This window comes from Plodia interpunctella, chromosome 24 (assembly GCF_027563975.2).
Source record: "Plodia interpunctella isolate USDA-ARS_2022_Savannah chromosome 24, ilPloInte3.2, whole genome shotgun sequence".
Lineage (NCBI taxonomy): Eukaryota > Metazoa > Arthropoda > Insecta > Lepidoptera > Pyralidae > Plodia > Plodia interpunctella.
Window position 1 is genome coordinate 3,887,153 of NC_071317.1, and position 26,292 is coordinate 3,913,444.

At 32.8% G+C, this 26,292-nt stretch overlaps 1 protein-coding gene across 1 annotated transcript in view; it reads left to right on the top strand.

The window, feature by feature from the left end:
- The window catches only part of LOC128680592 (T-cell leukemia homeobox protein 2-like), a 32,194-nt gene extending 15,495 nt beyond the window's left edge, over positions 1-16,699 (top strand). Inside the window, exon 3 of the mRNA XM_053763838.2 lies at positions 15,321-16,699. Within this exon, the coding sequence (XP_053619813.1) occupies positions 15,321-15,618 (298 nt within the window). The 3' untranslated portion in view covers positions 15,619-16,699. The remainder of the gene's footprint in view (positions 1-15,320) is intronic.
- Positions 16,700-26,292: the final 9,593 nt, after the last annotated feature.

A 26,292-nucleotide genomic window follows, 5' to 3' on the forward strand; every position in this document is an offset into this window, starting at 1 on the left:
ATTGCGTAATGTAAATCTAATCCATACTAATATTATAAAGAGTTAAGCGTTTGTGAGTTTGTATGTTTGAGGCGGGTAATCTCCGAATCTACTTACCGAACTGATTTCAAAAGTTCTTTCACCATAAAAAGGTACATTATCCAATATATATTTTATCTCAAAATTCCCACGGGGTCGAAGCCCCCATCTAGTGTAGAATAATTTGGAAACAGGATTTTTTAGCTTCACCTTAATGTGTAAATAGGTTATATAAATTATTTAAGTTTGTAAAAAGGCGATTTGTTTCTGAATAACATGTTCAAGAAAATGGGATTTGCCGTCGGCTTTTAAAAGACATCAACGGACTTCGAACTTACCTTTTCTAATGTAGTTTATTAGCCACTAGATGTTGCCCGCGGCTCCACTCCCGTTGGAATTTTGAGATAAAATATAGCCTATAGCAATCTTGGATAATGTACCTTTCTAATGGTGAAAGAATTTTTGAAATCGGTTCAGTAATTTCGGAGATTACCCGCCTCAAACATACAAACATTACAATACAAACTCACAAACGCTTACTTCTTTATAATAATAGTATAGATATATTTCTAAAACTAAAATTAAAATAATAAAAATTACAATAAAGTAATCATAATTAAAGAATTACAACAAATACGAAATGGCTTTGTTTGCTTTACAAGTTCATTAACTTGTCGTTCATTAGCTACCTCAACACCAAATTTCATAAAAATTGGCCCAGCCGTTTGTTCATAAAGAATTAACAAACATACAAATGACAAACATAAAAATTTATAATATTAGTGGGATGTAAAGAGAGGATGGTAAAATATTTCACACAAGCAAAGTTGAGGTCAGTAAATAGTCAAAATCAATATCTATTTGAAACTGTTCTGCCATCATTAAAATTGTCGAGATCCAGTGTCACAGACGAGTATAATTTATCAATGATAATGATATCGATTAATTGATAGTCTCAATATGTACGCCCAGTAAAAGGTTTTAAAAGGTACACGTGTTTTTAATGGTTTTAACATTCATGATCAGGTTGACGTAATATCAACTCGTGTGGTTTTTATTAGATTGAATTTATTTCGAACAAGCTGCCCGTCGCATCAAAATCTGTGCAGTAGTTTTTGAGTTTATCGCGATCAGACAGACTGAAAGTGCCGCGTCTATCTATCTGATCGTGTAGAGACTTACTACTTATTGGCGACTTTGTTTTTAAAATATGTACTGGCGGTCCGTCCCGACTTTGTTCAGGTAAAAACATGATAAATTACATACCTAAACCTTTCTCAGGAATCCCACTACTTATTGGCGAAAATCGCATGAAAACGACGTCCACGGGAGGTTATGGTGTCGTATTTAGGGCGGAACCAAACGCCACCAAATGTTTATCTTTTTGGATTTATCTCCTAGATTTTATATTAATTATGTTAATGCAAGAGACTATTTAACCGATGTATTATACATTTTATTGACTTTAAAAAGTTTTAAAGGTGTTTTATATTCGAGAGATACGCTGTAATAATTCATTAGGCTCGTTAATTCTTATCTATGGCATTCTGTTTGACATGATAGCAAACTTGTTTGAGCCTATTTATTAGTTTATGTTTAGCATTAAATAAAACGAGTTTTATTTTGATCTTTTAATGATAGATCGTTTGATCTTACAGCATTTAAGATAAATGTCTCTTATTGACAAAGAAAAAAACATGAATAAAATTTTTACTCAGTACTAAATTGACAGACTTGCATTTAAAAAAATCGTTAATAACATATGTGTAAACCAGTCATTAGATACAAAACGTTTTCAATATTGCACATCGAATTCTAAATTTAAATGTTCAACACAACGAATTATTTGCACAAAAGCATTCCATATTCAAACATAACTTTTTAAGAACATCGCACAGATAAAACAGGCTTCCAAAATGAAAAGTGCGAGACAATGCGATCCTTGTAGGTTGGTGGCATCGCAACTAACCGATTACGTTCTAATGGACAAGCGGTGTTGTGTAGGGCGCAGATAACGTATTCGATATGCCGGCGCCACGCCACCGGTTACAAAAAGAATAAAGCTTTACATTCGTGTATACAGGGTTCTTTGCTAAACAGATTTAGAGGTGGTTCTGGGTGGCGATCAATGTTTTGAATTGAAATTAACTTTAGGGAAATTTTAGATCAAGTGTGTCAAGTAGGCGTAGCGAATCTCGCGATGTCTCAAACGATATAAATTTTCAACTAACTCACTGTTTATATTGTTTTGCTTTATAGTAGTATTACATCTACTTAAGTAGAGGTTTTTAATGAAAATTAAATATCAGAATGTTATATTTGTTTTCGATCGTGCCAAAATTATGGAAAACAAAATTAGTTCATTTTACTATTTTCGCTGTCAGTTATATGCAAGAATTTACCTACAAAACGTGAGATGTAAGTCGTTATTTCTCAAAAAAAATATAATTTTGTAAATAAACTCACAGAACGGATATATGTCGACATAATTTTGTAACAAATGGTTAGAGTATTCGATAAAGAACCCTAAAATTGTACACAGTACCCGTGATCTACCGTCTCGTCGTTGCGTTGTGTTCGGAGCCGTGCCTGGGTTTCGCTGTTCGCGATACAACCTAATCTGAAGAGATTAATACTTACTCTTATTTAATGTATTCATTGATATACCCTGCTTCGAATATTCAGCATGATTTAAATTAAGTTGACAATAAAAAAGTTGAAAATCTAACGAAATGTAGATTTAAATTTGTAACAGTAACTACTGCCATACAATAAATTAATAACAATAATTTTGATGACGATTATGACATAAATCTGTGCACTAAACCGATGAGGAGCCGTCGGGAGCCGTTCCTGGGTCACCATTAGGCTATGCTTACCATAATAATGCATTTTCCTTCAATCTAAACGTGTGTACAAAATTTCAGCTCGATCCGATGAAGATATTTGCTTCAAAATTGAGTTACAAGATCCCACCTGAACATACACAATTAGGTACATACATAGCATGTTAAATAAAAGCTTGTAAAAAATACGATGACACGTGATTCACAGAATACAAGTTCTTAATTCAAATACTTTCCATTTTCAAAATCAGAAATATTTTCGGCTCATTTGTATATCAGTCGCTTCATACCAACCAGCTATATTAATAATCACCTTATCTCTAGCTTCTTGCATTGTTTTGTTGTGCATTATTAAAAGTCGGGTTATCTGACCAGGGACAAAACAACACAGTGATAGGATTTATGTACAAAGTAAAGGCTTGATTAATGGCAAACGATTTTTTTTTTACATAATGCCACCTTTAAATTATTTTACCTTTAACATTCTTGAATTAGGCTGTTTTGACATAGACTTTTATTTTCAGAGAGTTATTAGCATTTTTATGTCCTACCTCTAAGTATTCAAAAGAAATGTCAAAATTATTCTAATTTCAAATTGATTGAGATTTCCGTTAAAATTACACGTAGAGGTACTAAATTTAATTATGTCATAATGAGGCGCGGTTTGAAATTAGACATCATAAAGGTTACACTATTTAAAATGACTTCTCACCACTATCTTCACAGTAGCCCGGTATATTCTCTCAATCACAATCAATCCCGGACGCTGATAGACGAGCACCATTCGTCATAGATAAAGTGCCACTTAATTTGGGTGACAGTGGTCTAATCTCTATTGAATTCAGTCGTCTTAATATAAAAAACGAATTAAAACCACAACGGAATCGGAAAGTTGAATATCCAGAACTGGGATGACATTTAAAAAAAACAAAGGATTTCTTTCTGGATAGTCTATAAAGGTATAACTCATTTATTAGGTCAAATAAGGTTAGATTATTTCAATGAGCGATGGGCCGTCACTTAATCAGAATTTTATTCTACCAATGAACCCGCCATACACTTTTTACACAGGTAGTCCATGGTACAATCAAAGGTCACCTGCACACCTTACTGTCATCTATTTCAGTCAGTAGGTATCTATTTAAGTATGTAAAAGAAGGACATCAACTACCCGAATATATTGAAAAATAGCCGCTTTTACCGCGGCATAAAGAGCATGCAGCAATTAGTCATGAGACTGCACATTTTTCGGAATCCTCAAGTTGAATTTTGCGATAAAATGTAAACTATAAAATGTAATAATTATTTTGTTTGTCTCCACGTATAGTCTCGTGTCGGTCGTGTATTACATTATGCCGGCTCCACACTATCCGCGAACAGTTCGCCAAACTTTGGCGGATTCGGTATACATTGATGATTTTTCATTACGGTAAACAAAAAGCACTCATACAAACTACGGAATGTTCACGCATTCGCGTCGACATCTCTCCGATAGTGTGGTACATTAGCCCACATCCCTGAACCCTATTAAAATGGTTCACGTCTGTTGGATTTTAATAGTGCACGTGTTTCGTCTTTATGACATTGCTGTTAAAGTGTTAACATTAAATAAAATGTAATGTAACTTCCATAGTACTTAATACATTTTGTGGGTGTAAGACATGAACCAGAGTTAAGAATTAGATTAGCATGGCCTGGAAAATAATTATGGTTACGTCTTTTTGTCTGTGCTTTTGTCTATTATTTCTAACGCCACCCACACTAGGTAACGACTGAAAATCAACACTGGCCATTTTTGCTTAGCGTAAAACTGAGCCGTTGTATATTGTGATGCGCATACACATCTACTACCAAGTTTTTCTTTATGTGTATGTTAGTGTGTGTTTCTTCTATTCTAAGACATTGTGTAAGAAAATTATTTCATTAAGCGTTTTCCCGGTCTTCCTTAGCCGTTGAGTGTTGGACTCCAGGGTTCGCTTTACAACATTTTCGTCGCCTCTTCGTATGGTCGTCGACATCCCAAGTTGTCGAACCAGTGGCAATATCATCCTCGACGATTTTAAGCCAACACTTAAAACTTTAAACTCATTTAATGAACAGAGATGTAACTTGTAGTAACTTCTGCTACGATCTTCTATGTATTTAGGTGCATTCGTTGTTCACAAATCGACAGAAACACCTCTAATACACTATTATATTTTCAATTAAAATAATCTAAATACACATTTATAAACAATCATAATAAAATATCATCAAATAAAAAAGAATAACACAACAATACAATAGAGTTCTAAAACAATAACCATGTAGAACATAATAAATTGCCAGCGAGTACAATATACTATACACACAGTGGCGTAACTAATGGAGGGCTAGATGGCTCCGTGCACCAGGGCGCTTTAGATCAAGGGGGCCTCGAATGTAGTCATTATTCTGGTCGCACACTTATTATTGTATAGGATCAAGCCTGTACAACGTTCCAGGAAACAAAGAGATAAGAATGCATTGACATCTGATAGGCAACAAAAATATTTCCAAAGAATGTTGACATCGGTTAGGCAGTGGCTGATAGAAAACTCACAGTTAAATCTTCAAAATTTAAAGGTCAATTTTCATTTCGTCCCTGGATAACCATGAAACATAATATGCGAAGCATGTCAATGCGTACACACGTCCTCTCTTTTTCTTACACGATGCGTGCACGATATGGAAAAAAGAGACAGCATGTGGACGTTAGTAACGCCTTCTCGGCTTCGGGACATCACAGCCGTCAATAAAACCAGGAACACGAGAAGATGAGAGAGCGGGCATAATTTTAGATGGTAAAATTTAATAAACAGCTTAGTTGAAATTGAGTTCCATATGGTTTTCGCACCCAGGATATATAAATACCTAGCTACGCCACTACACGTAAGTAATAGTTTAAAATGCAATTCGAATGGGACAATGGAATCATACGTTAAGATTCTCCACACCTATACCATATCTTATACAAACAGATAAGGATGTGACACCGAAATAAATGAGGCATCGATAATTCGTGCTCGTACGCTTGCGTAATTCGATTTTATATCGATTGACTCGGTGGTGATAAACAACGTGTTCGTTATTTTCAGATATTGGAGTATTGGATTGATATAGGTATTTTTATTCGAAAATGGTGAATACAAAAATGAAGAATTATGCGCAATAGTCAGTTCGGATAATTACAACGTGAGTCACTGGCATTCGTAATTAGTAATATATAGGGACTGTCTTATACAGTACTTAGGGACTGTACTAATATAAGTATTATTTCCTGAAATAAAAACATATTTATTTATTTAAAACATAAAAAAATTGAAATCAAAATCGTTTACATTGCAGTAAATGTCACCTAGGGCATTCCCTACTATTATCTGATTAGCATTGCAAACTTTTAAATCGTGCTGTGTTGCCAAATGTTAAAAAACAGCACTTTCATTGTAAAAAAAAAAAACGTAAATCGTAACAAAGCACCACGGTTAACATATAGTATAGTATATATTGAAGCGGTAACGTGGGGTGGCTAGGGAGCTAAATATTGTATGAAGAACACAACTCGGCAGTTTGCGTCATCAATTATTTACAGACAGAAAGACGAACGCTCGAATTTTTACATGCATTGTCCCGTTCGTTTGCTTTATTACCTATTTTTGTGACGTTAACGTTTGTTTTGTTATCTATGCCCGCAATTTCTTTACTGCAACTGAAATAGCTCTCCATATGAATTAAATCAATAACTAAGTTTCTGATGGTAAAAAATTACAAGCAGCAGAACAGAAAATTATTGTTTTGGCATTATGGAGTGTATGAAAATTTTACAATATTAAGGAGTTCGACATTGTTTTAAATCATCTCTTTATTAGTATTATAGTTATAATTATACATTTAAGAAGTAGGCATTTTAGTATTGAATACTTGATGATGAATAATGCTTTCAAAATCATACTCAATTCAGCTCGTTCCTTTCAATTCTCGGAATTGATTATAGACGATGCAAGCAATTTCCTCGTATTTACACCTAAAGGCCACTTCGAATTCTCGGGAATTTGATTCTGACAAGCTACAAATCGAATTGACTCGATCTAACACGTAATGCGCCCACCACTCCGTACATAGATGCTATTATTTATTTACATAGCCTCATTTTCTCTCTGTAATTCTTTCCCTCGTATAAGAATATTAAAACTCCCTGAGTCGAGATCTCCAAGGGTTCAAATCTGAGTTTTATCGCGAGTCTGAAAGGTTCGCTTTTGCTTGAGATTTTTCTCTGTCTTTAATTTCAGATAAATTGAGTTGTTGGCGAAGAATAATGAATGTTGTTTCTTGGATGTTTAGGTTCATTTTCGTGTGTTTGTGATGTGTGAGATGTCTTTGGATAATTGTAGCGTGTAGGCTGTCTGCTGGTGAATTAGGAAACAAATCCGTTTGCCGATTGATACGAGGGAGGATGCGTGTTTTTCTCTCGTTAATTTTTATTGCACTTCGTCTTTTCAGTCGTGTCGTGTCTGTTGATCGTGACATATCCCTTGTTTTGTATTTACATTTTCATCCAAAAATAAAAATAATTTCTTACTTATTCTTTTGATATACGTATTTAACTTACTCTTATAAAATGTTCCTCGTAAAAATAAATCTGATTCAGATTTGTTTTTCCAGTCTCTTCATCATCTGCAAATTGCCTAAATACTTTTTTCTCACTATTTATATCTCATATGATAACAAATTCAAAATTATAATGCTATATGTATTTACATTGTGTACTCTTGTTATATTATGTAATCAAGTATATTATGATCATCGTACACTCTAAATTAATAATACTTATGATCACATTCATATTTATTTATTTGCCAATCAAATGTACAATATGTACATTGATCTCCTTAAAATCATTATAATAGGATCGTGAATGATGTTAAAATTTGAAGAAAAACATAAAAAATACTTTAAACGATACAAACCGTTTGTCAAAACGTTTGATTTCTTTCTCTCATTTATATTAATTTCCTCTCTGAGTGGGTCGTTGTGCACAAAATTCGAAGATCATAATAAATTCATCGTCTCATTTATAATGCATGGAGTTTTTAAGTCCGACACTCAAGATTTGAACTCTGGATTTATTTGACTGTTCTGATAGCTGCTAGCTTTAAATCGTAAATATTTAGCTTTTTATTGCCAGTTTAATCTTGGACTTTTTTTTACACCTACTTAAATAATTTAAGAAGATCCAGATAGCGGAAGTTTAAGTTATAATAAGTTAAACTTTTACGTTTGATATTAATATGTCATTAAATTTATATTTCTATATGCACATTAACATTAATGTGTATATAGAAATATAAATATCATAAAATGATCCGTGTAAACATTTACACGGATCATTTTAAAAATTGCTTTAATTTAGTATGTATTTTTCAGAACAGTGTGTTTTAGTGCTCAACTCTAGCTACTTATTCTGCTTATATATGTCAGGAATTGGCTCCTTTATTAACTATCTCCATGTCTAATCGGGTTATTTTTAGGTAGCTGTTGGTCTTAATTTTTTTAAAATAAAATAAATCAAAAACAATTGTTCCGTTCGATCATCAACCTCACCATTATAGTGTAATTGTCATTAATAAATTAAATATTGCCTATTCTTAATTTGTCGTTTCATAAAATTTTGCAAACGTTTTGAAATATCTCTTTTGAACACAATTTTTAAGACACTGGAGGATAAGAATTACTAAAACTGATTTTAATTAGCCGTGATAAATTTGTTCAATCAACCTCTACCGCTTGGAGAGGATGAAAAATGAGAACTGAATGGACTGGAAGAGATAGAAGAAGAAGAGTAGAAATGTTTACGACAGGGCAATTATTTTTTATATAAAGTCTGACACTGGGATCTCTGTTTTTGAAATGTACGAAATATTGTCTTTTAGTTCATAGATTTTGATGTTTAGTCATAAAAAGTAAGTAGCATTTAATAAAGTGTCACTATTGAAAGCTTTCGTTTTCCAATAATAATTTGTCTTCACTTTTCTTAAGTGAGAATTTAGTGAAGAAGATTATTTCATTTATATCTCTAATGTTATCTATCTCCAATCTAAACCTAGTGAAGTGCCATCATAAAATCGTAATATTTCAAATTTTTAAGGTTTATTTTTTTAATAATGATAGGTGTACTTCACCACTTCCAGTGTCATGGCATCCGCAAGACTTATAAAATAATCAGCCAGAGTTCTAATTGGCTCGCTACGTTTGGCTTATTTAAGGAAAGTTTAATTGTACCTCACTTTATCTAATTATAAAGACGGCTTAACTCGGAATTCGCCGCGAATTGCTAGAGTGGGGCATCGTTGTATCGTTAAATTGTGCTGTTCAAACAGTTGTCAAATTTTAACAATAGAAAAGAGACATAATGAAATACCTTGCAACCGTATGAATTTAATAACCAATTTACAAATTTGTAGATATGTACGATCATTTCATTAGATTCATCATAAAATGTAATTAATTAATTTAACGTGTTCTATTGTTTTTTTAAATTCATAGTTGTGTTGTGTTCATAGTGTTATTTAAAGAATACAATAATACATATTGAAACATCAAAAATCATATGCTTCTTTCTGTCCGAGCATTGTCCTTTTAAGGTTATAACTTTTATCGATATCGATAAACTGCCGCCCCGGGCCTATGCTCCATCTCGTACATTAACCGGCCTAATAAAGTTCCTTGATAATAGACTTAGCGCCTTGTTCAATCATTCATTATAACCGGTCTCCCGTCCGGGGTAATTAGAATTCCTATCATAATGTACCCTTAAGGGTTGTGCTAATGTGAGAGAGTATCCAGGTATATTTTGAGTTACTAAATTTCAGACAATAATATGGTTTGAGTTACTGAATAAGATCAGTCTATATTTGTACGTATAAACTTTATTCGTGTAAACTTTATGGCACAGAGAATAATATCTCGTCACCAATTTGAGAAACTGATTTTATAACCTAAAACAAGAAAGTTATGCATGGATGATATACTTCAAAACTAATCGTTTATTAGCTCCCCTGAAAAATTACGTTTTGGTTAATATGATAATTATATCCAGAGGTATCGATATGTAACGTACCTACATACAAGAGGCAGACTTAGAACATTGTCTAACAATCGACCTTCGGGTCATACACAAAAAACTCTAGGTACAACCTATTACCTAGGTACCTCTAGGTACTCTAGGTAACCTGTGTATTGAATTTTATTATAAAATCATGAGGTATTTTACAAGTCAACAAAGAGATGATGCTGAGAGCCTATGAAAGTCGTTTATAATGTTATATTCGCGGAATAGCTTCGATATCGCTTGAATTGTATACTTGTTTAATGTCAAAGTCGCGAAATTACTAGTTACTTATTTTATTTGGCGTTACACATAAAAATGGCAATAATTCATACATCAGTAAAGTTATTTTGACTCCTTTATATTTATTTCACTTAGGCATCGGTCCTCACCAAATAGCCAAAATGATTTGGGTACGTAGGTTTGAAAAGTCTTATTTGATTGAACAAAGTTATCACATAATATTTTAAATTAAATTTATCGTGAAATTGTAATAAACTACTTTTTATGTACTCCATAATATGACTTTGAAGTCTGTCGTCGGCATATCATTGATTCATTTTAACTTTATCAGCATTCTTTGCAAAATTAAGTTCATTAGCAAACAAACAAAGCATTAATTAAAAAGTATTAAATAACAGTACGCTAAATTTAAATGTTAAATGGAGGCAAATAAAATTGCGAAATGAAACGCAGCCCTTGGCCCCTTTGTTAAATCCTCATTAAGGGAGGGGCGCCCTAATTAGGTGGCTGAACCAATATGGAGGCTCCTGGGCGGTCATATATCAGAAACTCTGGATTAACTTTATATTCACAACGCTTGTCGGTTTTAATAAACTTGAGTTATGGCGTCAAAGTTTCAGTGTCATGAATACATTCGACTTTGTTCGTTATTTGCATCATATTTTTGGCAGATTATCCGAAAATAATTACTTTCACATTTGTGATAATATTTTCTAATTCTCCTCTTCTTCAACGTCAATTATTTCTTCCCTGAGTAAAAATAAACGTATAACTACTACTATTTTTAGCTGAGAATAATAATTCATTATATTTTCAGTAGAAATTAGTTCACTTTCAAAAACGTAAATATGAAAAACAAAATAAAATAAAATATCGTCCCATTTACGGTTATCGTAGGATATAGCGCAGTAATTATTGCAGTTTTATAGAATAAATAAATCTATTGTATATTATTAATTACACACTCCATTATCACCGCTATATCACCGCGAGATATCACGCAAACCGAAGCTCATGTCCACTAATGAACATTTAAAGTTAAGTGTCGCAATTATTATCGGCTCGCAAGAGGAAAAATTTCAATTACGATAAAAGCATTCTATATAATTGAGTCTCTTTAACTTAGTCGACGCAGTACGATAACTCTCCCCAGGCTTAAAAGCATCATTCCACTTGCAACCTTCATTTGCAACAATTTCTTCAATATTAAACCTTATATATTCACAATTAGTGTCCCTAACAGCGACGTATATAAAATTGTTTCTTACATGCAAATTAATGTTAAACAGACCACTCGAAGTCGAGTTCGTATCTTAATTAGTCAGACATAAGGACCTTGTACTTAGTAATAGCAGTATATCTTAATGGTGGGGTACCCTGAATCATGAGTTACCAGACCGTTAGCAGTTAATAAGGAACTAAAATTGATAATATTTTGTCTTTTATGATTATTTATGATTACGTGAAACATTTACATATAGTGAACAAATCTCCAGTTTTAACAAGCGAAACTCCACAGTATCAGCTTAACGTATATAGTTTGCATGGACTTAGAAAATATCAATGTATTGTAAATCCTTTTGAAGATACTAATAATTTGTTAAAATAACTTTTCCCTTTAGTGTTGAATATATAATTGGTTAAAACAATTAAAGCAGACCTAGCCAATTTTAAGAAAAGTTGACATTATTTTATGAATTCTTCAGATTATTATAGACAAGGATTTTACATGTATGAACAAATAGGCATAATACATAACCTTCTCTATTAATTCCGCTAAAGTTTAAGTCTCTACAGTAAATTAAAATTTAATGTTAAGAGATACTTAGAGTAAAGTGTGTTCACCCCTTTTAAGAAAAGGCCACTAAGAGTTAAGTTGTTTGGGCACAATGTTCCCTTCGCAAGAAAATAGAGTTTGTTACAAGATACGGCTAATTTTCAAATATTAAATATGAGGTTAAATTATTAAGTACACTTTTAAAATACTATACTATTTCATTATGTCGTCTGTTGTCACTACACCATTCCGGAATATTTCAAAGATATACGTAGTTAGTAAGCTATTTTTTTACTGTAGGCAAAGAGATATATATATTATTTTCTTTATATATAAACTATATCATGCCATGAAAAAAGTTCTGAATCGCAAATCATAATAGCCAAGTCATTTCCAGTAGCGTTTAATTCACGTTTGAAAATGGTCTAAAATTATTATATCCGAGGTCGATCTGTTGCTCAACAGATCCGAGTTTGGGCTGTGGTTGAATTGTGGTTGTTTTACGATTATGAGAACCAAGGTTGAAGATTCATGTAATAGTAGCATCATGACTTAACATTCAAAGAGCAAAAGAAATACGGAATGAATCATTGAAAATTACTTTAGTGATACCAGTATTCATAAAAGTTATCATCACTTACTGCTTATTATTTTATGTTGTATTATTGTCTTAAATGTATTTAAATTATATTTAAATCTTTGCATATACTTACTTATATTTATTTACTAATATTTATATTATATATTTGTCTATAAATCAAAATAAAAAACTTTATTTAGTAGTACACACATTTTAAGAAAAAATAACGATATCATCTACGTAAACACGCTGTCGCCTATGTTGACAACATACGTCTACAGACTAATCTGACGATAGATCGAGTATTTTAACATAAAATATGCACCGAAGGGGTGGGTGTTAAGAGCGGGGTCTCCCGCAGACCATGTTTATGGCTCCAGACGGTGCGTTTGACTCTTGGGATCAACTGATGGTATGCAGTAGCGTGCTCCATGTGTGCAATTTCAAAAATTATTTTCTGATATGATATTAATTTCAATTCAATTGGGACATAGATTTAGAACTTAGATCTCCACATATTATACATTTGTTGCATAGGTACATAAAATGATAAGCATCATCGAATGACTTGCACTGTACAAATCAATTATCACAAATATCTTATACGCTAAAAATAAATTGAAAAAGAAAGGTTAATCTAATACTTTTTACCAGAACACCAGGTGTGTAACCGGCCTTTTGTAACGCAGACAAATCGTCCTGTCGTCATTTAAACATGATTAGTTAATTGACGCAAATCAGATTAGAAGCGAAACGCCATTTTGAACCTCATGGATTATTTACAGCTTTCGGAAGGTTCCGCTTAAAATGTAGTCGAAATTAGAGTAACTGTTACATCCGAAGAATAAGCATATCATATATCTACCTAATTTAATATATTAAGTGAGTAAATATTTGTCACAGAACATAGGTCAGGTACGTAACATTAAATATATGAATACCAATAAAACGTTGCGTTATTTTTATTTTATATAGATTGTTAAATTTATTTTGATTTTCGTGTTTAGATGTCATAAATTTCTATTTCATTTTAAGTTAAAGACCACTAGTCTTTTCCTTGAATTTTGATAATAATGTAGCACTAGGTAATTTTAAGATTAGGATAATATTTTCATGATTGCAATTAGTTGCACGCTCTATTATACAGTCTATAAAAGCTATGCTAATGGTATGAGTTGGAGATAATTGCTTCAGTGTTGTTTGATAGGGGCACCTCATTAAATATTAAATAGTGATACTATATTTACGGCCTTTCAGTTATAAGGGTTTCACATGTGCTGGTTAAAAGACAAAGACTTTAGTGGCTGCTCATTCACTAAATGGCATTGATTTGAGATTGGAGGATAGAGTTATGAAATAAAGAATTTGCCATAAAAAGACATAACCTCATCGACAAATCATAATCAAATCGTACTTAAACTTCGATAGTATTTTTATATAAATATCATGATTTTTATTGTAAGCTAAAAATTATAAGGTTAATGGTATTTATAAATTACTTGTAACTTTGACAACTGAATCTCAAATTGCATCTACTATCATTTAATTTTAATTCTGCTTCTCTTAAATTCAAGTCCATTAAATGTAAATTATGATCTGCCTCGTAAAGCTGCAAAAACATTTTAGGATTTCCATCTATTTAAATACAGTCACTTTAATCTCAATATGTCAAACTCATCACTATGAAATTTATCATTATAAATAGGATGAATGGAAACTGCTCTCATCAATGTCAAATCAGCCTAATTTTATTCGCGATTGAGCTAATTATAATAATTTTGTTCTGATCAATTAATAGGGATTAATTTTATTAGGATAGATTCTCACACATATTTTTCTCTCTGTCTCTCTCTCTAATATTCTTGTTTTCCCGGTAACATTTGGCATTGTGACGCTGCGAAACCCGGGGTCAGCTTACAAAAAACATTATCAACATTTTTAAGATTTATCTGTGATTTTACGGCCGACCGACTGCCTGACATCGACCCTATTTTGGAGTACTATTGTGGCCTATCAACTGCTAAAGCTATGAATTCCTTAATCTCATACGACATCCACGAAAGGATATAGTGGTTCTATTCTAGGGTGGAACCACACGCCACGAGCCATGGTGGTATATACAGTAGATGAATCGTCATTAAGTCTTAGATCAATAACAACAAGATAATTAAACTGAAATATTATTTAAATCTAATCGTAATGTCCAATCCACACAGAGCAGGTAAATTATCATCCTGGATGCATAAATTCAACACGCAGCACCAATTCTCGGCTAGTAATCAATAATTCAAGCAACCATTAGTGTGTGTACAACCGTTGTTCTAGTAATAAGCCTCCGCCTTTCATTAGCTTGGTGATATGTTTAACTAATGTGCTGGAGGTTTAGTTGTCGATAAATATCAAGTACTGGTTATAACGGTTCTTGTGTAATTCTAATAAAAGCTTTGTCATTTATGAAGTCCAAAATTGTACGACATATACGATAGTTGTAAAGAACTAATTCTAACTACTTAGAAGATTTTTTAATAGCTACTGCATGTCCTATTGTTGAGCAAAGGCCTCTTCACACAATCCTCTCTATCTCATCTTAAGGTATTCCTGTTTTTTCCCGTCGCCATTGAGCCCAGGATCCGTTTTCTTGTCTTTGGCATCCTTAATTGTCAGACCATTGGCATCATCCATCTTCCTCATGTGACTAGAATATTCATGTAATTTACTTCTCTATTGTTACAGACGACAAACAGCAGAAGAAAGAGAGGCTGAACGCCAAGCAGCTAACCGCTTGATGCTGTCCCTGCAAGCTGAAGCGTTAAGCAAGGGCTACATTCCGGAACCACCGGGCGCTGCGCCACTGTCAGCACTTCACTACCAAAATCCAGCTAACCCAGCCGCTGCACCGCCATCGAACACGGCTTTAAGCGCTTTACAAAACCTACAGCCATGGGCTGGAAATCAAAATGGATTCCTCAATGCCCCGCCGTCGACCGCACCTCCCCCCCATCCGCCGCCCGTCGCCTCACCAATATGTTGAATTTGAAATTAGAATGTAATCTTTTTATAATCGATTATTTGCGGCCATGTTTGTAAGGCCAATTTGTAAATATTGTACGATCTCAAATGTATTTCTTTTTTATTGTCTTGAGGCTGATCGTGTTTTGTTATTTTTTAGAATGGTTGTAAATATATGTACCTAGATGTAATATGCTAATTGTACCTAGAGTATAATATCGATCAAAATACCGCTTTAGAGCAGGATAGTGAGAATATTTTATTCTTATTAATTTGTTTTGAACTTTGTTTCATTTTGTCAAAAAGGAGAAATACGATTTATGTGTTTAATTATTACAATTTAAAGCTATTTGAACAGTATTACAATGTTTATAAATAACTAGTACTTAATTTTTTTCTTAGTGAACTATGTAAAGTATATGGTAGTCGATTTAAAATAGTAATTGTACATAACATAAATGGCCTATTTAAATATCACTCAGTTAAGATAGCCTATTGGTATTTCCATAAATGTCATTGTCTTTTCTTTTTTAAGCGAAAATATTTTTTGTAAAGAGCAGCAAACGCTATATTTATTCATATTTTTAAATTAAAGCAACAACATTTTAAGAACATAAATATTTATATGTCATAAGATTTGGTTTCTATCAAATTTAATTTATATTATATTAAATAATTAGTATAATTAAAACATAAACATCTAGGATTCTGTAAATATACAAATACTTAGCTCAAATTCCCGGAACAAAATAGCATTCAAAATATAGTATGTGTTACAACATAACTTATAGATTGTACAAATATTTCTGACTTATGGTCTTATACAATATTAATTTAAATTAAATTAATACAATTTATTTTTCACCCATTGTCTCTAAAAATAAATCAACTTAAGATAAAAATGAAAAAAAAAACGAAAATAAAGATTTTAAAATTAATTAGTCCACAACTCGATTAAATTTTAATCAATCACATGGCAAAATATACTTATGTATGTAAAAACACTTACAACACAACTTAATAAGTTTTTTTTTTTTCAGAATACTGAACATGTAACATTCTGTAGGACATTTTCTACGTGTTCCTTTCTCTGCCACATCAAATGCTGGATGTTTTAATAAAATATGAAATTATCAAAAATTTTTATTTTATTTCTTACCCGCTTATCACTACCTACTTGAATCTACTACCTATTATTAATCTTATGCCGACTCCACACTGGCAGACAGCTGCCGACATGCATTGCGTAGTTTGAGTATGAGTGCTTTTATTTACCGCAATGAAAGAGCAGCAATGTATGCCGATGCCAAATCCGCCAAAGTTTGGCGACAGTGTGGAGCCGATAATCCACACATAAACTAAATCAGTTGCTAAAGATATTTTCCTAATCACACAAAGCTAATGTAGGTAGCGCGACCAGATTGCGTATATTGTTACCCTGATATTCAGAAAAAGTTCAGTATATCTTGTCTCTTTCTGTCAATTTCAAATATAAATAAATATTAAAGTGCGATAATGAAAAAACCTACCTTATTTGCTTCAAATAAAGCTTTAACTTCTCTATTAATTACGGGGTTAAAATTATGTCCTTTACGGAAACAAGGGCATAATTTTAACCCCGGTAAAGGAAAACATCGCGAGGAAACGGTTTCCTCGTTATGTTTTCCTTCACCGAAAGCAAGTGGTGGTCTCTAAAACTCCTACACATGATTTAGATTGGTATACCAACTATAATATATACTCACATGGTAATATTTTGTTCACTGCACAAGTTTTTTCAAAATGTACCGTACGCAATATAACTGCTTCGAAATTAAATGAACAGTGAAAGAACGAAAAATTTTGATTTATTATACCAAGTCCTCTGAGCTGATCAGACATAATGTGTGGGAGAGGCGCATACATTTTTGACATCGTTTCTTTAGATAGACTAAGTTCTCTCGCTCATGGATGATGAATCCGTATCTGCCCACAAAATTTGTGCAGTGTAAAAAAATACCCTGTAGATAAGAGAGCGTGAGTTGGATTCGAATCTGGGACCTTTTGATCACAGACGAGGGACCTCTACCGCTTCAATACCTATACTGAATTTTGAGTATACTAACAACGTCTATTTTTTATTGTAAACAAGGCTTATTATATCATATCATCTAACGACAATGAAGAACGTTTAAAAGATCATTATTTTAATGTGTCTTCAAATCGAGTAACGAATCTTCAGTCGGCTAAATAACCGGTTTACAAAAAATAATGTCGATTCGAAATCTTAAAAGGAATCGATTTAAATGATTTCCGTCGTCGAAATCGTTCTGTTTAGCGACAATTAGGACCTCTATTGCGGATGTAATACAATTTTAATATCCCGTGGCTTCGTAATAACAACGCATTATGCCAGACGTGACTCCTGTGCCATCATTACCTTTGTTTTTAGAAAAAATAAACGGATTATTTTGTGAACCCTTAATATCCCTGCACCATGAAACCGCAAACGTAACATTATATCGCAATTATTGCGTCCATTACTCCGTCCTTAGAACCAATTTGAGTCCACCTCAAATAAAACCAGCAATGTAAAGAAAAACATGTTAAGATAACACAAAAATATCCAGAATGTAACAATGAAGGTTACACCAAATGATTCTTGAAAGGATGTCTCTGTAATCGATATTTAGCGGCAAAAAACAGGCGCCATTTTTCGGTTACAGTCGCCTTTTGTTTGACACTACCTACCGAAAGGGTCAAAATTATTTGATTTGAGAATACGTTTAGATGTTTAGGAAATGTCATGTCATGTCATGCCATGAAAGGTATCTGAATACCTTTAGGTGTCTTGAATAAAATCAGACATTAGTCTTAGAAATTATAGATAAAAACTCCTCGTTTATTACTTTTAATACTTATAGAAAAAATCGATCGGAAGGATTGAGGTTTTTGTAAAATTCGTTTTTATGTAAGTACACATATTTTAAGTTTTCAGATTTATTTCTTAATATGTGCTGTAACAATGCGACTTGCTAAATTCCATGATTCTAGATCAACGGATGTATCGTATCGGATGTAGTTTTGATTCCCCTGTGAAATCGCCAGTAAATATAATACGAGTATATGCTACCTATTTTCAAGTCAAAGTGATACTTTGACTTCAAAGTTAGATTCTTTAGAATCGTGACCCAGTTTTTAGTGTTAGTTCATGTTTTTATTGGAACTTGAAAACATTTAATTTCTTTTGCATAAGCAATAAACTATATTATGTATGTGTTTTTCTTATGTGAGAGCTATGCTCTTGTCGGTGAATCTAATTGTATTTGCAGGTGTTGGGTTGCAAATTGTTGGCTTTACAATAATCAACTCTTAGCATCGATTTTAGGAGCTCCTTATTAAAATGACAAACTTTACCGAGAAACGTCTTTATCCTACAAAAAGTTTTAAATTGCTTTTAAAAAAACGTCATCGTCTCCAAAGTTCGCGTGACGTTTGTACAAATTAGTCATATAATGAGACGTAAGGGCGAGTCGGGAATCGAACCTACGACTGTCATTTTAATCGCGGTGGCGTGCGAACCGTGCTGTTGGTACTATTGTGAGCATGGTATGAATTGGAAAATACGTAATATACGATTTTTTATTACATAAAATATTAATTATTATTATAGTTTCCTGAAATTTATATCAATACCCAATCGATTTCAATGACAACATTGAAATTTTAAACAAGAAAACTAACATGGACTATACTGTCTAAAATATAAATGAATTCATTTATTCAAAATTAAGTATGAAGAAGAACTAAGTATATTATGGAATATAACTACCCAAGTCATACAGCTTTACCAATTATACCTATTTACATACCAACCCAATTTATGTAAAAAAAATCCGCCATAATATTTTTTTTCTTAAGAAATTTTGTAAATATTTTCAATGCCAATGCACAACAAGCGAACAACTCAAAGACATACTATTTCGTGAGCAATCACATCTCCACGTCGCTTGTCACGCCACCGCCATGGAAACGAGCAATCATTTCCAACATTTAACAAAAAAAAACCTACTTTCAGTAGTTTTTCTATCATTCTGAGACAATCAGGGACAAATTTGGAAAATTTTGAAGCTTATTAAGTGGTGTTTGATGTCAAAAGACACTGTTTATCGTTCGAAGTAATTTTTGTCATGCTATTCTAATTTAAATAAGTCGTTCTTTCGAAATTAGAACCATTTTTTTCATCATCGAGAATTATAGTTTACTAGTTCTTTCTGTCGGCTTCGCATGTGAGAATTGTCGATGGGAACAGTACTTTTTTCGTGAAGAAGTAACAACTAAGCACGGATATAACAAATTCGTAGTAGAGGAATTACTAAACAGGAACAAATGTTCTCAAACGGTAGACCGTTTAAGAACCTATGTTCTCAGTAATTCCTCTTAAAAAAGGGACGATTTGCATAGATAAACCTATGCAAATCGTCCCTTTTTTAAAACTATATTACATTGACATCACCGTATTACGATTTGGTCTATAAATTCGTGTTAGTGTCGCTCTTCAGTTATTCGTAATTCCTTATGTCACACTTTTGATTTTCGGATTTTCCAATAATATTAATTAACTTCCTATAAAATTAGGTATAATTATCTTAATACTTAAACATTATATGTAAATGTGTTTTTCTTTCTTTCATCTTTAATTGGTACTTATCGAATTGGTATTTTATCGAAAATAAACAATCTATTATCGGAAATATATTCAAAGATCATTAAAAACAAACGAATTTTCGTTAAAACTGCTTATTTTATTTGTCAAACATAAGTAACCTTATGGTATTGTTCGTTAGTTGTAGTTTAAATTAATTCCATGACCAAAGAAACATGATCATAATTAGTAGCAATTATTTAGTGAAGTTACGCCTAGCAATTAGGCCGTAAGTGAGACTGATTCGCGCAGCTTCAAATATAATCCCGAGTTTGCGCCCAATTTCAGAACACCGGGGAACTGGGAATGTAATGGAGTCCGCATCATTTAAGGCGTTGCGCCGCGTCGTCCGAGCGTAGGTTCAATTTTCTACTTTTTCTTTACCACCTCGCACTGTTTTCGGCTTCAGACCCCTATGGTACTAATGACACGCATATTATTTTTGACGAGTCATAATCTGTGGTATTTTGAATCTCAAGTAGGCGACAGAGAGGCAGACATTTGAGTTTAATGTGAAAAACATATGAACGTTACTGAAGTTGTCAACCACCATATGAAAATGTAGTAGTAGCTAGTCTAGATCAAATGTTCCATAAATATGGAAAGTCGTAGAAAGAAAACGTTGTGAGGGATATTTTTAACTTCCTCCAAATGGAAGGAGATAAAAATAATTCTTAATGACATGCATAAAAGATAGACAAACTAATAGAATGAAGAGAAGATTTACGAGTATTCATATTTGAACATCCATCGAATAAAGTGTAAATAGTTAAAACTGAGAAGAACGGAGGAGCCCTCTAACTACAAATGCGACTTATTAATAAAATAGAACTCCATTTTTAGTAGCTCATGGACAGTTATCAAGCTGGATTCATCGGTCTCATTAGCAAGCCACAGAGGTTGTGTATGCAATTCTGGGCCTTGATTATATTTGAACAGGTGTTAATTTTGCATGATTAATGGAAACTGCAGTGTCAGAATGCAATATAGACTAAAATGTTTTATGTAACATCGTCTAATGGCCTAATGATTTTCGGAGCTCATCTCGTGTGTATTGTAGGCACAAGTACAATACTAACGCGAATTAGGAAAGCTTGTCTTGGGGTGGCTATCATAATTAACATATTCTTTGTAAGATGTGTTGTGTGTGTGTGTGGTGTGTTGTGTTGTTTAAGGTAAATATTCGATCGCAAAGCCCCGGAGCCCGCTTGTCTACTTTTCTTCTCCACTTGACACGGTCTTTGGTTTCATCCTTAGTTGTGAAAACGCCCTTTCTTTTAAAAGACATTCTTGATACTAAATATGTCCAGGGTAATATAAAAATATTAGGTATCGAACGAAAATCTATAGTCAATTGAAGCTATCTCTCCTTTGAAATTAACAAAATTATTTGGTAAATGAAAAAAATATATTGTAACAATTCTACACTGCGATTTTTAGGGACTAAGTGCATAATTCAAAAAAAGCCACTGTCCCAATTAAGATCAATATAAATCCTAATTCGAGAACCATTTAGGGCTATATATAATACACAGAACATCGGACATAGGAAAAAAGCAAAAACCTAGGTACAGAGCAATCACATTTAATATTTATACACTTGAAATATCCCCTATTATTCAACGGTCCTACTCGATAACGCTTTTATGCGTCCCCCGCAGAAAAAAAATTGAATAAAGAGTTTTAAGTTTAAATTGACTTTGACGGATGACACGAGGAGGTGACCCGTTGTCTTCTTCTCCAAAATTCAGAGGGTGTCAGCACTTGATGGAGGTGCAGGCGTAAATAGCCAAGTCGGGGAACTGAGCACGCGGCAAAATCATTGCGGTTATCAAATTGTCAATTCTGCAATTCATCTGTGTGGATCTCTATTCTTTTTTTAAATATTTAAGTTTTTGATTGATTTTGTCGTATACCACATAATAATCCTGATTTGAGGAAATGTTTAATGTAAATTTTGTAAATTAGGTAGGTACTTTACTATCAAATTACCTAGCTTAGCTTACTAGCTAACGACGGTCGATCTTGTTAGCTTTCACGGCTTAAACCGAAGATGAACCGTCTTCCACGGGTGAATCTGCAAGCAACAGCTAGTAAGAGTTTAATCAGTCTTTAAATACAACACTGTTGTTCAACAACTATTGTGTTTATGTTGAAAACTTCATATCCTATAAACAAAATCTTTCATAATAGTTCATGGAGGAAAAAACTTAAACATCTACAGAAATTGCAATTGAACAATTATCGCAGATAATATAGAATGAACATTGAATTGCAATCATGTTTCCATGTAATCTCATAATTCTCTTGGGCCCTATTCTTTTGACCCATAACATATCAATAATTATATCTCTCGCTCCGTACTCTCAGAGGATCCGATAACCGTGCGAATTCTCTAAAAGTCTATAGAACTTAACCATTTTAGTTTGAGCTTCAACGATGTCTTCGTCTACTCTTCGAGGTGCTTCATTAGACTGATTTGCGGAGGGGAACGTAGGTCAATTTATGATGGTAGTACAACAACGATCCCCCAAAATTATAGAACTCTCAAGAGACGGATAGTAAAGTTTTGAAATCGTCACGGCATTTTCTGGTACTCCCACGCTTTTGATGGGCAATAGAAATGTAGCGTGTTATATATCTAGTTTTTATACAGCGGTTATAATAAAAATATTCTTATAATCTCTGAAGAATATATATAAAAAATGAAGAATATATATAAGTAATGTATTATAAGCATTATTTATTTGATTGCACATTTAATTTAATTGATTTTACTGGCATAGTTATAAGCAATACTCACATACAGGGTCTCTCCATATTCATAAATCGATTTATTTTTAGCTATTATAAATATTAAGGACAGCGGTGAGATCAATAAACAGACTTTTTGTATAGGTAAGTACATATATTTATTTTAATAATTTTATTATTGTCTTCTAAATTAATTTTCTAATTCTTTCAATCTTGTATCACATTTTCTCTTCCTTCATATTATTACCCACTACAGACTATTTTGCTCCTGTTTCTTCTTCTTCTAGAGAATAGTTTATGATGATAGCTAGTCCTCTCTAAAAAGATTTCATTTCTATTGGTTAAGTATATATTTGTAGTATATGTAAGTATATGTTTGCAATATACTTTTCTACCCTTGAGGTTGAAATATAAGTCTTTGCTTCTACCGATGCAGTGTCAACAGAAGCTTGGAATTCGAAAATATTCGGAATATGTGTGGTCAATTAAGTAATATCTGAAAAAGATTCAAAAACAATTACTATATCTACTCGCACTTTGTACATAATTAATTTGCAAAATTTATAGATAAATATTTTAGCAAATAAGTATTATTTCAATGTAAAATTTGATGAGTTCTTCGTTGATCATGGTGAAGACTTGCACACGTTATTAAGATGACCATAAATTGAGGAACGGTTCAAATTCCCAATAAACCTAAGATGACAATATTTAATCAAAGACAATATTTAATCAGTAAAGTGATTGGTATTAAAAGCACAGAGACGTAAACAATGGCAATGAACAATAAACAATTCATAAGCCGCTGTAGCGAGCGCAACACCAATCACATTTGTCAAAACAGCCTCATATGAATCCCGCGCAACGAAATGTAGTGCGACATTTCCCTGCTTTTTATTAACTCGTAAAACCTTCCCTTCGATACAAAACAATAACACAGTTTTTGTAATCCCCTAGCTAACAAGTGCACCCCATAAACTTCCATCTGGACCCCACAAAGCTTTGGGGTTTGTGTAGCCCCTGGAGATTACCAGTGTTAACTGGCACTTGATATTGATTCTGCATAACATACTGAAATCACCTCTAAAGATATCCACATTAGAATCATAATCGTTGAACATTCAAAAACCTCTTGTAACTTTACAGCTCCAAATAACGTAATTGCTGCTAGTAAACCAAATACCAAAGCAATTTCAACTTTACAACTTAGATGACTCGATGTAAATTTGAATAAAAACAGTAATCATTTTTCTGCCATTGTGGAATTAAAAAGTAAGGCGTGATTCCCATAATCTGTAACGCATGGTAGTGTACTAAATTTTGCACTTGACTGTACAGGCAACTGTGTTTGGATAACATCTTGTTGGAGATTATAATAGAAGGGGTGTGTATGTGATTGTCCCAGTGGATTGCTTGATGATGTCTGTATGATATTCGCCACTTTCTCACGACTCGCCGGGCAGATTAGAGCTCAATGGATCGTGTAATTTTGATAGTTAAAACATTTGTGCTGATGTTACTCATAAGTTTTAACCTAAACTTCGAATGCAATTGCATCAAATTTACTACTTAACATATGAATGTGAGACATCAATATACAATATTTGCATCTTATCTTGAACATAGTTATTATGATTGACGTTAGTAATTTGTTGAATTTACAGAGAAATGGCCTTGTACTTATGAAGATGCCTGCAAACATCCAAAATCAATGATTACGCTTCTTCTTTGTTATGTAATCTGTTAATAAACTTGTTGATTGACATAAATTTAATTATAAAAAAGCTTTTGGAAAATATCCCGACACTTGTCGATTTGACTTGGGATATTTTCCAATAGCTTTTTATTATTATTTTCCAATAGCATCTTTATTGCAATTATGATTTTTTTTAAAGTACATTTTTTATATTTCCCATAATTCTTTTGAAACCGATTTGCAATTCCTTGAAAGAAGTGAAAAATAATTAACAACTCAATAAATACAGACCACAATACAACCAATACATTTTAATTACAATCAATCCACTCAAACGGAAAACGACTCGGTTACAATGACGATCAATATAACAATAAATAAATTAATAATTAAATTCGCACACCCCTGCGCTATCAGATGCACTGTTGCATATTACAAACGTATTATATTATGGGATAATTCAATCAGGACCCTTCCTGAATAGTTTTTATTGTCTGCCGCTGAATTAGCTGGGTGTGGTACTAGGGCTGTCAAATAGGACACAAAATTTACTTGTTTAAATTTTTAGCCCTGTTAAATGTCTAAATATAATTATTGTAAATTTTAAAAAAAGACCGCGTAACTGCTACTTGCTCCGCGACCCAAAGAGGATTTTGGTCTCCGATACTAGAATTTTCAACTCTTTTTTATTCTGCGAAACTTCATTAATTCATTGATATTTGGAAGGTACCAGGAGGTTATCTAAGAGACCTACATGCATTATTCCTTTTGAAAACTCGGGTCAGTTGTACTGCACCAGTCAACTTTGATGTTAACTTGAACCTGCGCGCCGCCGCTAGACAAAATGGCGAACTTTGCGCATGTCAAAGTCAACGTCAAAGTTGACTGATGCAACCATTCTTATTGTTTTTAAAGAATGAATACTTAATGCTAAGTAATATTATGAAATACATTAAATCTGTATTTATTAATTTAATAAATCAAATAAGGTTTTATTACAGAGCTCCAATATTGCAAAATTCACAGCCCTGTATAAATTTTTAATCTGTCAAAGTTAACACAAGGACAGACAATCGCTTTGTTTGTTTGTACGACAGATTGCTCACTTTTATAACTCTATTTACGTAACGTGTATATATATATATTTTGTTGTAAATTATAGCAACAGGTGTATACCAATCTTTTAAAGACTAAAATAAGTAAGTGATTACAATAACATTTTAACAATTAAATAATACAAATATTATAAATTAAATAAATTAACTTATACATGGAAAGGCAGATTTCCCGCGCACAAATATTATATTATTCCTAAATCAATTCTAGCAAATATAATAAACGTGTATCCAGTAAGAACAAAAATATATGAGAAATCAAAATTTATACGACGAATTTTTGTACGGTTTTCACCAATAGATACTTAGTGTAATTCCTCAGGAAGGTTTAGGAATTTATGTTTTAACCGGCGAAGCCGGGACGAGCCGCTTGTTTTTAATATCTTGGCAGTAGGGGGGTGAGGGGGGGGGGGAGTATATTTTCAGATTTATGATAGTCATGATTCA